This window comes from Buteo buteo, chromosome 12 (genome assembly GCF_964188355.1).
Source record: "Buteo buteo chromosome 12, bButBut1.hap1.1, whole genome shotgun sequence".
NCBI classification, from domain to species: Eukaryota; Metazoa; Chordata; class Aves; order Accipitriformes; family Accipitridae; genus Buteo; species Buteo buteo.
The window spans coordinates 26,278,884-26,293,703 of NC_134182.1; the positions used below are offsets into that span (position 1 = coordinate 26,278,884).

General features: G+C 37.0%; 1 protein-coding gene across 7 annotated transcripts in view; it reads left to right on the top strand.

The window, feature by feature from the left end:
• Window positions 1-14,820, top strand: part of LTBP1 (latent transforming growth factor beta binding protein 1) — a 211,174-nt gene that overhangs the window by 89,920 nt on the left and 106,434 nt on the right. For all 7 annotated transcript variants that reach the window (XM_075043130.1, XM_075043129.1, XM_075043128.1 and 4 more), the window contains 2 exons: window positions 9,349-9,573; window positions 13,015-13,292. In XM_075043130.1, coding sequence (XP_074899231.1) covers window positions 9,349-9,573; window positions 13,015-13,292 — 503 coding nt within the window. The remainder of the gene's footprint in view (window positions 1-9,348; window positions 9,574-13,014; window positions 13,293-14,820) is intronic.

Below are 14,820 nucleotides of genomic sequence, written 5' to 3' on the forward strand. Positions count from 1 at the left end.
GAGAACAACAATGGAAAACATTAAGAGAATAGCTAGACTGCATTGTAGCAGTGGGCTTCTTTTTTTTAGTCTTTCCTTTCTGTTTATTTTGAATGTATTATTGTAGATCTATAATAGAATTTAAAAAACCCAACTGCTGTAGTTCCTGGATTTGGAACTACACTGTCAACGTGTATGGTGCAAAGAAAATGTGTGTTTGTCTATGAAAAGGTGTAGAAAGTTTATTTTGTAAAATGATATCACCGCAACCTGAAAATGGTCACGGCTACAAGTATATCTGTAAGGCTTTTCTTCACAAATGTAAACATGCAGCAACTTCAAAATCACTGAACTGATAATTTGTCAAATAGCCATAGGCATGATGATAGCTATTGAACTTCCTTAGTGCAATGTCTGTTTTTTTTGTTTGGTGGGTTTTTTTGTTTGTTTGTTTTAATATGTGCAGTATGGCATTTCATGGAGTAGGGAGAGTGACAGAAAGAGAAGGCTGTTTGGAAATTTGTTTATTTTTTTCTGTTGAGAGGAAGAATCCTTCTAGAGCAAGAGCAGTTCCCCAGGATTCTTGGCAGCATATTTTAAAGCGTAAAATCATGCCTGTCCAGATGCTTTAGTGACTACTACTTGCTCTTCTATTCAGTGATTCTCAACTCTACTGAGTTCAGTCATGAGACTAGATTCAAGTAAAGAACAGTGCTTTGAATCCAATCCTCAAAGCTACCTACATTTTTCCCTAAATCTTCATATATGATTTTTCTTCAGTACAGATTCTTTGACAAGTGAAAATTGAAAGTAGAATTGATTAGGAGAAAAAAATATTGAAAAGTGTGAGAAAATTAGAATTACTTTTGGAAGTGTTCAGTCATGATTCAGCAAAGAAGAAGGAAGACAGCAATTTGTTTTTGTAATTATGAGTGGGGCATGGGGGTTCACTGATGACAAGTGGAAGGGGGGGAAATAGTGCCAAGTATAAATTAAAAGTTATTAAATATAGAAAGTTGGTAAGGATAGCTAAATAATTCACAGAAAAATATTCCAGGGTAGACATTAAATATTACATGAGAAGAAGCCCAATAGTGATATAGGAGATAACATATGACAGACACATTTATAAAATTATTACTGCTGATAGAATAAAAGCAGAACAATTCAATAACTATTTGCTTTGTGTGTGGAAACAATTTGTCCAACATACATGCATTATACAGAAATGCCTGATTACCTTCTGGAATGCTAGTAACTAGAAATACTTGTTAGACATGGTTTCAGAGTAGATGTAGGTACTATCTAGTACACAAGAGCTGTTAAATTCAAGATAGTGATCTTAATGAAGGGCCCAAAAGGATGAAACTTCACGCTTTGTAAGAAGGCTACAATGTTTTTTCCTATTCTTGAAAAATGTAGGTCCATGTTGGATCAACAAAAACTAGATTTCAAAAATATTTATCAATTTCACAGTCTAAGAGATACCTCTAAGTAGCCTTCTGGTTACATTAACGAGCCTTTTAAGTAGAGGGAATGAGAATCTCATCCTCAGCAACATTTAGTCTATCTCAGAAAGGGCCCAGGCATACCACTTTTACAGCATGTCCTTGGAAATTGACAAACAAATGCTGTGTTACACCATCGGCAGGAGATGGAGGCTAAAACTCTTTTCCCCTTAATTGTTCTGCCTGGAACACAGTGAAATAGGGGTATTTCATCTGTTCTGTCATAATATTATACAATGCGGGATGCATTTGTAGGACAGGATCTTCTCCCTAAAGCAATCCATTTTTTAAAAGCTGCGTGTTCTTATAACGTTTAGAAGTTTAGGATACTTTTTGCAGAAAAAAAATCATTCAAAGACACATGTAACCTTGTTAGTGGTTTCTGGATAAAAAAGTTTTATATAAAAGGAAGGCACTTACATCTGTATGTGGCATGTACACAGATCTCCTTACTCTGGGATTTTTAGAGGTAAGCTGCTGCTTTAGTTGTCTTGACAGAGTTGAATGTGGTTGCGTCTGGGTTAGAGCGGAGTAAAGACTGTTGTCATTATGTGAATGTGATTCATTCTCTTGCTCAAGAATTCCTTATTAGTTGAGTTCATCCTCGGACTCTGATGTTTGCTTAGATCTTTAATGCTAACAGTCTTGAAATGTCGTGTGCACTCAACTGCAAACCAACAAAATTACCCCCGCAGTGCAGCTTAGCATTAATATTGTTTTGTGTAAGGGGGACATGTTAATAAGTGATTATATTTAACTCCTGAGAGGCGTCATCATTCTGAATTTATCCCTAGTGTTGTGGGGGTTTCTTTTAAATAATTTTAACAGTACAAATGTAAGAAAATAATTTTACCTACAGAAAATAACATTTATATGCAGAAAAGATCATTTGTATTTTGGAAGTGTTAAACTTGTTTCAGGACTGGTCTTTGTGTCTTTGTGGCTAACTCTTGATTTTCTTTGAGACATGACAACTCCCCCCTCCACCCCCCCGCAAATGTGCAAGATCCAGACAGGAATAATACCACAAAGTTTGTTTATTTTGGCAATAATTTGGTTTCCTTGTCTAGATAAACAGCAGTACTTAGGATCCCATTCCCAAGTGGGGTGCATTACTTTGTTAAAGATCCCTTGGTAATAAGTTTAAAATTATAAGACAAATTCTAATGAAGTCAGTAAGCATGTTAATTCACAATAGCTGAGAACCCAGTTCAGTAGTTGCATATTTTTTCTTATCATACCGTTAGGTTTGAGGTAGGTTCCTGTTTGAAATTTTTCCCTGCAGTGTTGCAGATCTTATTTCTTTCCAGAGGAAACATCTGAAGTGCCTTCAGTATCATGTTCAGCCTTTTAGGATGATTTCTATTAATGTATTTCAGCATTCAGAGCAAAAATGTGTTTGATAAGATCCTTGTTACAATATTTACACATCTACTGATAAGCAGCGCAAAGGTGACAGTGTAAGGGACCACATTCGATATAGTTCCTCCGTATCACTTCCTCATCAGAAGTCTGGCATAATAGAACATGCCACCTTGAATGGCATAAAGTAGGTTTTTTCCACTTCTGAACATTTTTAGCTGTTTTATTTCTTTCTCACTGAACAAATGTGAATGTTAATGTACCCACTGAAGTGACTACTGCGTTTTTTTTACAAGATTGACACTTGGGAGTTCATATGCAAAGGAACGTGCATAACAGCTTTGTATATATTATGTTGATGATTGCTATAACTACAGAAGCACAGAATGAGGAGAAACAAAACCCTGGGAGTATATAAACAAACTAGATTTTGGTGTTCTTATTCACAAATGGTATTCAACAAGTCTGATAAAAACAGCCTGTAATAATAAAGAAATATACTTTGAAGTAAAGATGTTCTTTGAAGTATGCCCCTTACCTGTACTGCTCTATTGTCTGTCATTCCTACTAATTTACAATAATTGTAAATTCATGCCATTTTGGTGGAATCTATATTTGTGTAAGCTAATTTAAAACTACTTAAACTAGTAATAAACCAAATGAAACTATTTACTAGAGAGATTTCTGTATGACAGCTCTTTCATTGTATTTTTTACTTTGTATCTTTTTGATGTACCCAACTGAGAAAGCCTGCAGTCTTGTTCTTCCCACCTTTGCTGTACTGATTTTCCAGCAACACTCTTACTTTTACAAACATCTTTCAAAATAGAATTGCATGTTAATTACATGTATTACATGGTATTAATCTACCTGAGTTCTTGCCTTATACTTAAGCCATTGTTTGTGCACAAGATTGCATTTAGCAAAGGAAACCAAAGGAGAGCCTCAGAATGTTTTTGCCTTCTTGCTGAATACTAGAGATTTCATTAAAAAGTGCTGTGATGGGGACACTCATCCCCCATGCAGTACTGCTATTTGTCACATACCCTGAGTGCTCTCAGCAGCAGCAGAGAGTAGCCATTTCTACAGGATTGCTTATGTCTGGAACCAGATCTGGTGGTGTCCTCACTGTTTGGATCAGTGAATAGCAGTGGTATGTAACAAGGAATTTGTGGTTGGTAACTAGGCTATTCACATGAGCAGGGCATCACTTCCCTGTTTTCAGTGGTGAGCAGAAAAGAGCATTCTTCATCTGCTGCTGGAGCTCTTGGCATCAGATTTACTTTCAAAAATTGTTTTTGGTTGTTGCGATAGAATGTTTCTCTTAAAAGTTGTCAAAATACAAACATTAGGGTAAATTCAGAGGTGAATGTAGAGGTGTTATACTATTAAGTCAAGTCCTCTTAAAGCTTCTTTCCTTTTCTCCCTCTGCTTCCCAAAGCACAACTTTGTAATATCAAGAGTAAGATAATCTTAAAAAAAAATAAAAAAAATTGTTTACTTAACTTGCTACTTCTTTACATAACACCTCTGAATTACAACCAAAAATCTGAAGAGAAAACTGTTTCGGATGAAGTAGTTAGAAAATTGAGGGATAACAAGAAGAGGCATGTGGCCAAAAAAAAAAAAGGTAGGGGAATAGGGAAGAGTCTAAACTGGAGGATAGCATCCTTACTGTAGCTTATGCCTCTGTGCCTTTTGAGTTACTGTTAGAGTTTCAGCAATTAGAAAGTGGAAATAAGTTTGGAGCAATTGTGCAAATCTATATATAGCACCTCTGTGTTTCAGCTTTTACCTAAAACATACGGTGTTTAGAGGCACTACATCACGAGAATGTTGCATATGGCAGTGCTTCCCCTCAGTGAATGCCATGTTTTCTTTCCTGTTAAAAATTGTGTTTGGTAGAACTGCTTGCTAGTCCCTGTGCTTTCTGTGTGCTTAGTAACAGCATGGGTGAAAGATGCCCAAACAGCTGCGGGGCATGTAGTAATGCCGGATAACTGTGTAGTACTCAGAGACAAGCATTAATCTGCTGGTTTGTGATGCATCCAGTGAAAATACTGTAATCTAATGAACAGTTTAACATTTTCCTTGGAGAGCCTGTTGATGTAATTGCAATAGTGCTTACACTTGAATAGTTGATAGCATGTAAGTAGAAAAGGCAAAGAGTGGTGAGGGGAAGTGAGACATAAACTAGCATGATCCCTGAGGTGTAAAAGAAAAGGAATTTGGAGAGTCAGATGACGAAAATTTCAAAACCCATCTTCACTTTCTTCAACACACGTTACAGGAAGGCAATTTCCATACATCCTAAGGGCTTGTTTGGGTAAGCGTGGGCTATTTTTTGAGGATTAGGATTTAGGTGCTTGGAATTTGTTTTGTTACACATTATTTTGATTAAATGAAAACATTTGGACTTGATTAAATTAGTTTATCTGGAGCTGTTCAAGGTTGTTTTAGTATCTTGAAAACAAATTGCATGATGTAATTGCACGGACAAACTGTATAATAGTGGTTTCCTAGCTTCTTTGTTGATGATTTCATGCCCTATTCTTGTGTTTCCAACCCACAGCTGTGGCAGCTTTATTTGGATTCATGTTGCAAATGTTCTCCTTTTTCTATGCATTCAGTCTTTCAGAGACTCCCTGTGGGGGCACCTTGATACATCTTCTTTACTTGGCTTATTTTGAACAGTGATACCCCCCAAGCTGTGCTAGGCTGGGGGGAATTAAGGCCTTTGTATGCCAGAGAAATCTTGTTATTACCAATTAATTGCCTGAGGATGAGAAGAATACTTAAAATGTTTGTAATTCCTTAAACCTGTCTTTACATTTCAAAAGGATAGATGTTCATATATAGATATATTAAGAAATTGTTAAATTTATTCAATCATACGTTGGCTGATCCTTAAGACACTTGAGACTCTTGGTTTACAGCAGATCTGAGTGAAGAATTTGTTGCCTTTCTTAGGTCCATTGATACTTCCTTTAATTTGTTTGTAAGATATCCACATGTGAACTGAAATTTCTTGTCATCTTATGCAGACTTATCTCCACATTTTTATCAGGCTCCTAGCAGCCAGAGGGTTTCACACCATAATGGATATTTTTGTTTCTTTCTTTTTTTTTTTCCCCCCTTTTCAGAGGAAATGGCAACAGCGCAGTGAGAATCAGGCTCCAGTGCGCCCTTTGTCTGAATGCCAGTTGTGAACATACGTGCAAACCCAGCATCTTCTAATGGTCTCTCCCAGCACATGGGTCTGTTTTTTGTCAGGAATGTCCCCTATGCCTCTGGCAGTGTTGAGCCATTCTGTTTAAATTCTTTAACCTCAATGACAAAACAAAACAAAGAAAAAAACTTTCATCAGAAGTTGAGCTGTTCAAACACCCTGGCTTTATATCCTGTTCCTATCTTAAGTGGTCCTTTCCTCAGGGCTTTTTGGTCTTTGTTAACCTGAGATTCCCAGAGCCTTGTCAAGGAAAAGTAGTGTTTCCTTCCTCTGCCTTTTTGGAGGCTTACCCCACTTCAGCTCACTTTTCTCAAATGTGTGTAATTCCAGTTCTGGTGAACTTGTGTGTCTGTGATTTCTAGCACCAGTTTCATAATCAAATGTAGCCATTTCTCCTGGCTATAAATTACCTGAGGAAACATTGCAATTAGTCTGTGTGTGTGCTTATTATACTTATTTAAAATGTTAAGATATTTTATTTCAACCATTTATTTGCCATTTGAGATTATCAAGTTTTCAGTTTAGCCTGGCAATCACATCCTATTTGTTTTACATGCCTGAGTAAAACTTACAATTGTATATTTCAGAATTTTTAATTTTTTTTATTACAGAATTTTATATTCTCAAAATAGATTTAATGTATTCTAATTGAAAGCTCATTCCTCATACATTAGGCCAGACCTTCAAGACATACAAATCAGTACATCTGTACATAAATCTGCTGACCGAGTGATTTGCACCACATGATAATGTAAGCAGCTTGGAATTTTTATTTTGTTATATGTAAATACTGAGACATTAAACATTCTTCATTATTTACCTCCTACTGGACCTTTCAGTGGCATTTGTTTGCACTTATTTGCACTAATTATTTGTGTGAATATCCACAGCAGTTATGAAAAGGGACATGAATGAAGTCTTTTTTTATTGGTATCTTCCTTTCCAGTATTTTTAGTACAAACTTTGTTTGCTTGCAAGCAGAGCTTTTCACATGCCCATTCACTACCCAGTGGGCTCCTGCAGGAGAGGAAAGCCTGAAGAGCACCCTCTAATGCAGAGATACCTGTGCAATATGGCCTTCCAGACACTGGCTGCTTTATAGGAATAGAAGCTCAGAAGAAATTAAAATTTTTTGGTGGAAATACTGGGTATATTTATATTGTCTAAAAGCTGGTTTTTGCACATTACCTTGTTGCTTTGGGCAGGAAGAAAATCTATGGGATAGGCTTCTTGCACTCGAGGAATTAGTGAGATGATTTCTGTTTGCCTTTGTTCCACTGTACTTCTTTCAAACACCAAATTGCTGTTGTCCTAATGCTACTTTACACTATTTCATTGTGCAATGTTACTTTTGTGGGAAAACCACCTTAGCTTTCAACCCTGCTCAGGCAGATCTTTATAAGTACATAAAATGCTTTGTATGTTGTCACCATTAAAGTAAACCTGCTTGTTTGTGGTAGCTCAGGGAGAAATTGTACCAGAGTGAGAGAGATAGCTGTCATGCTTTAATTACTCTGGGCTCAAAAATCCTTCATTTTACCCTGAAGTAATAGCCGTTCTGTAAGGGCATCTTTTATACGCTTAGATAAAGTCCCAACAGCACTAGGACCCAAAAAAGTGAGGCCTGCGCTGGCATGGATAGCCTTCTGAAGTCAACTAGGCCTTTTAGTACAGTGCTACAGCTTGAAGTACTTTCTGTCAGTTTATATGAAATTAAAATATGAGATAAGATGAGAAAAATATTGAATATACATTTGCAGAACAGAGTGGAAAAACAATTCTGGGTGTTTACATTTATGTGTGGACCTATCTGGCCATCAGGCATTGGTGTTCCAGACCCCGTCAATACGCTACGGGGGCGCTCTGCAGCAAGCTGGGCTGATTGTGCTGTTTCTTGAGCACTTTTCCTGGGCCAAGTGAATTACACAGTTGGGTTGGAACTCCTTGGGCTGCTGAATGTCCTGCTTTGTCTTCTTACAACACACAGGTTCCTTTTCCAATACTGACTATTTACAGTATTAATAATAGTAATAGGCTGCAGTCATCCAGAGATTACATCACTTGGAATAATAAGCACTAGGTTCCTAATTACCTTGCATTATCTACAGTTTCTCATTTTCATTGTAATTCAATACAGACCAAGCAATACCAATCCAGCAAAATACCATAATTACTGTAAAGTCTAGATTTTTATTTATTTATTTTTACAGTCAGAATCCTATCTTAAAGCTGACAAATGGATACTGTACGCTGTTCCTCCAAGAATCTTTGATTTCTGAAAAAATGACCTTTTGTTTGTGTTGAACAAAAGCTTACAGGATTCCTCCTGTTGTTTTTGCATCATTTAGTTCTTGAAAATGTTGACAGCTCAGCTAGATTATGGTTGATTATAAGGTCTCACATCATATTTTTAGAAAGTGCTGAACCATACCTATTACTGTTTGTATTTCTGAGTTAAGAAATAGTTTTCATTCAATGTTGATGTTTTTCATGTTTCATCTGATAATTTATATTGCTGTAAATGTGCAAGTACTAGCTGGCTCAGAAGTAACTACCCTTGTCTTTATAGTGGAGTTTAAATATTGTAATACTTCAGAATTTGTCTCTGAAATCATTTGAGTAAAGTCTTTTGATATTTTTATGATCTTCATGGGTGGGTATACAAATTAGCTTCTTTTATATGAGAGATAAATGTTAAGCAAAATACAGATACTCAGTAAGACATGGTTTTCTGGAGAACAACCAAGGCTCACAGTGAAAAGGGAAAATTTATCCCCAGTACTGTCTAGTCTCTGGTGAGTTTTTCCCCAGTCTTCCAGGGAAGTGTAGGTGGTCCAGGATTTTCAGAAATGGGAGGCTGACTAAATAAGGATACATGTGTTGAGGTATGAATAAGAGGTGCAGCCAGGCACCATATTAATTTAGTGTCTTGCTTAATAGTATAATGAAATAAAATAGCTGGGATTTTTAAGGGAGGCATGTGCTTGCCGTGTTTGTCATGGAAAGAAGATGCAAACCAGGCAGAGGTCAAAAGGAGGGTTTGTCATGGAAAGAAGGTGCGAACCAGGCAGAGGTCACAAGGAGGGGAAAGGAAGTGGTTCTACCACAAGGCAATTAAAAGTGCATATCAGATAGATAGTCATTCATCGGATACCAGAAGATTGAAGGGCCCCAGCTCTATGCCTTTCCTCCTCAACTTCTGTGATACATGGTCAGATAATATGAAAGCTAAAGTCATTAACAAAATTTTTCTTTCTGTTTTCGTTTCAGTTATTTGCCACCTTCCATGCATGAATGGAGGCCAGTGTAGTTCTAGAGATAAATGCCAGTGCCCTCCTAATTACACTGGTAAACTTTGTCAGATCCCTGTGCAGACTGCCAATACTCCAAAACTATACCATCACCCACAACAGGTGAACAAGGCTGTAGGATCACAAATAATCCACTCTACTCATACTTTACCACTGACGATGTCTGGACAGCAAGGTGTAAAAGGTAACTTTTTTTCTTGACAGATATTTTTTCCTCTGGAGTTGATTTTATTAACTAATTCTGGGTATCCAACCAGTAATGATAGTGATGTCTACATAGTTTTAATCTTGACACCACAACTTAAATCGTGACCTCACCAGAGTGACTGGAAAGTATTTTGCTCAGTGACTGAAATAATAAGAAATAATAGTGCTATTCAAAAGTTTGTAAGTAAATTTACTTTGCTTTATGGTGGAATTTAATGCAGATTGTACAGTCCAATGATAATGCAGGGGGCTTCTTCCAGGAGTGTAAACCTGTTTGAAAAGAGAATGATTGGGGCTGAACAGAGTCCATAAATTGCAGTATACCTAGATAGAAAGTTGCAGGTGATTCCATGGTTACTAGTGGAGGGAAGAGACAATGCTTTTCAACATAACAAAACTTAAATCTAATGTAAAACTATAAGTACAATCCATGTTTATCTTTGTTATGTCATTTGGTAAAGTCCTATAAGTTAATTTTGTGGTGAACTTTTTAATGTAGATAGGCCATGATACGATTCAGTTCAATAGAATATTCTTTCCAGGTCATATAACAATATCATAGAAAAAAATGGTAAGGATTTCCTACTGCCAATGCTGTGAAGGCTGAGGATCAGAAACAAGAAAAACTGTGATGTTAATCAAATTTTGCCCAGTCAAAGAAGGTTCAGTCAGCTTCAGGTTTCTGTTTCCCTTAATGCTTTTTTGTGAGGTGGCAAGTTCTGATGACCTTGAAGAGAAGTGTTGAATGATTCCTGTGTGCCCTATGACATTTTATCTTGGTGAGATCCTGTCCAGGTGGAGAGACCCCTGCAATTCAGTTTCATAACATGTGAATTTTGTTTGTTTGAATTGCCAGATTGATTTTTCTTCTCGAGGGTAATTTTACAATTACCTCTCCAAGACTGCTCCTTCTGAATAAAAACAAAATATATGGGGGAAAGATGTGAGGAGGCTCAGTTGTTGGCAACTAGTTCCTGAATAATTTTGCTAAAAGAGGCCTAACTATTTATGTGTTTGGATAAATATAATCTAAAGTAGTAATTCTGTCTTCAGAAAGGGACATAGCTGTGAAGGAAGTGTTGACAGTATCTTTCTGGAAACACAATTTTTTATAAATTCTTTTAAGTATCTGTTCTATCTTTTCAATGGATTTCTTCTCTGGGGACTACTATGCAGTCCACTGGGAAACTGTTTCCACTGACATGTTGGAGTATTAGTCCTTAAAGCTCGCCAGAGCTTTTCTGACTCTAAAAAAACCAAAAAAAAACCAAAAACAAAGGGGGGGGGAGAAGTAGGGGGGAGGAGTGAGAGAATATAATTACCTAAACATTTAGCAGAGCAGCAATTTATTTCTGACACTATTTAATTCTAGATCAAATTATTTTAGACAACATGGTGGACCATAAAAAAAATTTTATGTAAGACAGTTGTTTTTCAGATTTAGAGTTGGTGTCTTAAAACACACAATAGGTTTCTCATTGCTAAAGAGTCTGACCTCTTGAAATTTTTTTTCCTGACCCTTGAGTCATCATCAGAACCATCAGCAGTCATAATGCCTTTTCTTCTCTTTCCATGCCGAAATGCGGGTGTTGGATTGTGGAGAGAGGAATGTTTCATTTCTTTCAAGGAAAGAATAAAACAATTCATCCTAAAATGGCTGACAGAATAAAAATTAATCAGCACATCTAGGCAATGATCCAAGATCTGGAGAGGATTGTGGTAATAATAGTACATGGGAGGAACCAGCCTAAATTTGATGTTTTCAGCATCTGAACATCTCTAGGTGGATTGCTAGATTAAAGCAGAACATTATTCAGTGATTTCTTTTGAGGGCTAATATATTTTTTAGATTTATCAGCTGGAGAAGCTAGTTGAAGGGATCCCTCTTCATACACAAAAATGCATGATAGTAAGTCCGGAGTGAGTTTTGTGCTTTTCACAGCCAGACTATGCTGTCTTGTCTTGCCCTGCAAAACCAGTCTTAAGAGCCTAAGAAGGGCCTTGCTGCTTCTCCATTTAACACTGAATCTTTTCCTTGTGGGTTTACCTATAACAGAACTCATGTAGTATAAATTTTGCTTGAAGGTTGTTTTCTGCTACAGGCAAGATCTAAAGAGCCTTTAAGGCCCTGTAGCTGTATTTTGCTGGCTTTCTACTACCTTATTTCTGATGTTTCTGTCTACAATATGTTGAAGATTTTCATAAATGAAACAATGCAAGGCAGAGTAAAAATAAATTTGTTTCTTTTAAGGAATTCATATATGAGACCAATTAATACTGCAAATGTGCCTAGAGAAATGAAATTAATGTGAAAAACCAAAGGCAATTTCTACAAAATAATATAATTTTAGAGCAGCTAAAATAAATGCAATATGCTTCCTGGGAAGTAGATCTGTGAGGTTGAAATTTGTAAATAAGAACTGAAAATGCCTAATCAAGTTCCAAAGAACAGTCTGGTCTCCTGGAGGCAAGGAGACAATTGAGAAGACTCAACAATCCAGTATGTGTTATAGAGAAAGTATGTCAAATGGTATTTGTTGGTTCTTGGTGTTTGGAAGGGGTATTGCATCTAATGGATTGGTTGGCCTCGAGTAGTCTGTGCGGTACTTGCTGACAAAAGAGACCCAGTCAGACACAGTAAATAACTTTGCTATGCAGCTTACAAACTATAAAACTTTTTACACAGCTCTCCTCCCTGCCCACCTGTACCCCCTACCCCCAGTAATTTGAGTTACATGTTTAAAGGGCATTTTGTGTTTCTGTGCACATTACGTTGACTGGAGGGTCTCAGTCTATATACCCAGACTTAAAACTACAACTGTATTTAAAAATGGAAGTATCTGAAAAACATTTCCTCTTTCTTTATCTGCCAAATCCTGAATCCAAAGTTCAGTGAAGGGAGTAGTGATTTTAGATGGTTGAGATGCTGGCAACTCTTGCAGGGGCAAACTTGGGACTTGGCAGGTATATAAAGGTGAAGGGATGAAATCTGAAGCTTTTTCTGTGTTCCAGAGAAAGATGATCTATCTGAAAAAGAAAATAAAGCTTACTATATATCCAAATATAACCCATTAGAGTTTGAATTCTGGAACTTTGGGATTCTTATTACACAGTATGACCACAAATATTAATGTCATACCAGCCAATTTGGACATCCATGTTTACGTAGCAGTCTTTACAATCCTATAATGTCATTCCTTCCAGTATGAAGAGTTTTCATTTTCTTGCTTTGTTAATGAGACTCTATGCGTTCTTTCAGCCTTCCCTCTAACCCCCAAATCTGGGTTTCATTTTTGTTTCAGTCACTTTAAGGCACTCTGTAAAAATTCTAATGTACAAAAAAGAAATCTTAGAGGTGCCTTTTTGGACATATTTTATTACCAATTTTTCTTATGTGTTTTTCCTTCAATTATTTTAGTGAAGTTCCCTCCTAACATAGTGAATATCCATGTGAAACATCCCCCTGAAGCCTCAGTTCAGATCCATCAAGTTTCAAGAATTGACAGCTCATCAACAGGACAAAAAGCGAAAGTACCTCAGCCAGTACATCCACAGGTCTCTTACCAAGGTCTTCCGTATCAGAAGACCCAGAAAGGACATACTACTTACACAAATCAACAACCCATTCCTCATATGTTTCCTGTTTCAGTTAAAACTCAGCTTGGGCGCTGCTTCCAGGAGACTATTGGGACACAGGTAAGAAATGTTTCCTAAGGCTTTTGAGACAGGTAGCTTTAAAACAATATTATAAAAAAATGAAAAAAATTTTCACCAGTCGCCTGGAAAGGACACATTTGACATTCTTTTCTGAAAGAAAATTACTTTAAGAATGTAAAATTTTTACAAAATAACATTTTTCTGAACCTCCTTCTCCTTCAAGCTAATGTCTTCATTTCCTGTGGACTTGGATCCCTGACATTCTGATCTCAGTTGTTCCAGCCATAACTTCTCCATTTATAAGCTCTTTCTCCAAATAAAAAACCATGACTTAAATCCTAGTTCTCTCTCTCCTGATTGAACAGCTAAGGTTACACCATCTTCCACAGCTTGTACTGTCTTTGAGTTTAGTGAGTCTTTTTGCATGTATATCTCAACAGCCAGTGTTTTTCAAGGAGTTGCAGTTTTTGCTGAAATTCCTATTCAACAACTTCATGTTTTACAGTATTGTAGGCTAATGTTTTGAATTTGTTGAAATGTGACCATTGAATAGGGTAGAAAAATCATGAAAGCCAACTGAGTGTTTGCTAGAGCATTAAAACCTTAGATCAGTTTAAAATGATATGTTCACAACAGTTTTACATATGAGTATTCAAAACTGCATATCTTCTTTCACCTCTTGACAGCACTTTAATAAGCAACGCAGTGTTAACATTTTTGCATATTTGTATATATGTGTAAATATATAGAGAGACTAAAAAAAGCATGTGTGAAGAGATTGTAAAAACATTAGTAAGACCCTGTTATTTATTGCTTATCACCTTGCCAAAATTTAACTTTTCAGATCAATTTTTTTTAAGCTGAAGGCATGCCTCAGGCTGAAATTTTGTGGGAGGTTTCAGAAAAATCACTCACTTATTTTGAGGGCTGATGTTAGAGAATGAAAGTTCACTGGTTTTGGTCCTTCCAGTAACATGCACTGAAAGTTAGCCAATTTTCAAACATCTAAAAATATATCTATTTCCATATATTCCACAAACATTTGTTAGATGTTGGCAGCAAAATTTTCCAAAGAGTTCACCTGCACAGAGCATGGTCTGCCTTCCTCTCAAAGGGACAGCACCCATCATCCCTGAAATGCGGGACTGGAGCAAAATGTCCTTTACAAGTGTTTAGCTGTCAGTGAATGCTGTGATGCCAAGCATTAGAACTGAGAGCAAGGAAATTTTCTCAGAGCTCCCAGGCAGCACCTCACACCACCACCACCCGCCCCCCGCCCCCCCCCAAAAAAAAAAAAAGGAAAAGACCTCACTCACAGAGGGGCAAGGAGCTTTGGAGAGGATTGGTGATGGGGAACAGACAGGAGCAGAGGCAGGATGAGGGTAGTGTCAGTGACAGATCCCAAGGTAGTGATAGTAGTTACCTTCTGGAACCTCAAACTGAAATCACAGTTCCTTAGTCTCAATCAGCCTCTGCCAGCAAAAAAGAACTGACTTTTTTCCTGCAAAATATTTTTCTCTCTTCCTTTCAGTGACTGGCTTCTGCGGAGTATTGTAGCATTTCTAGT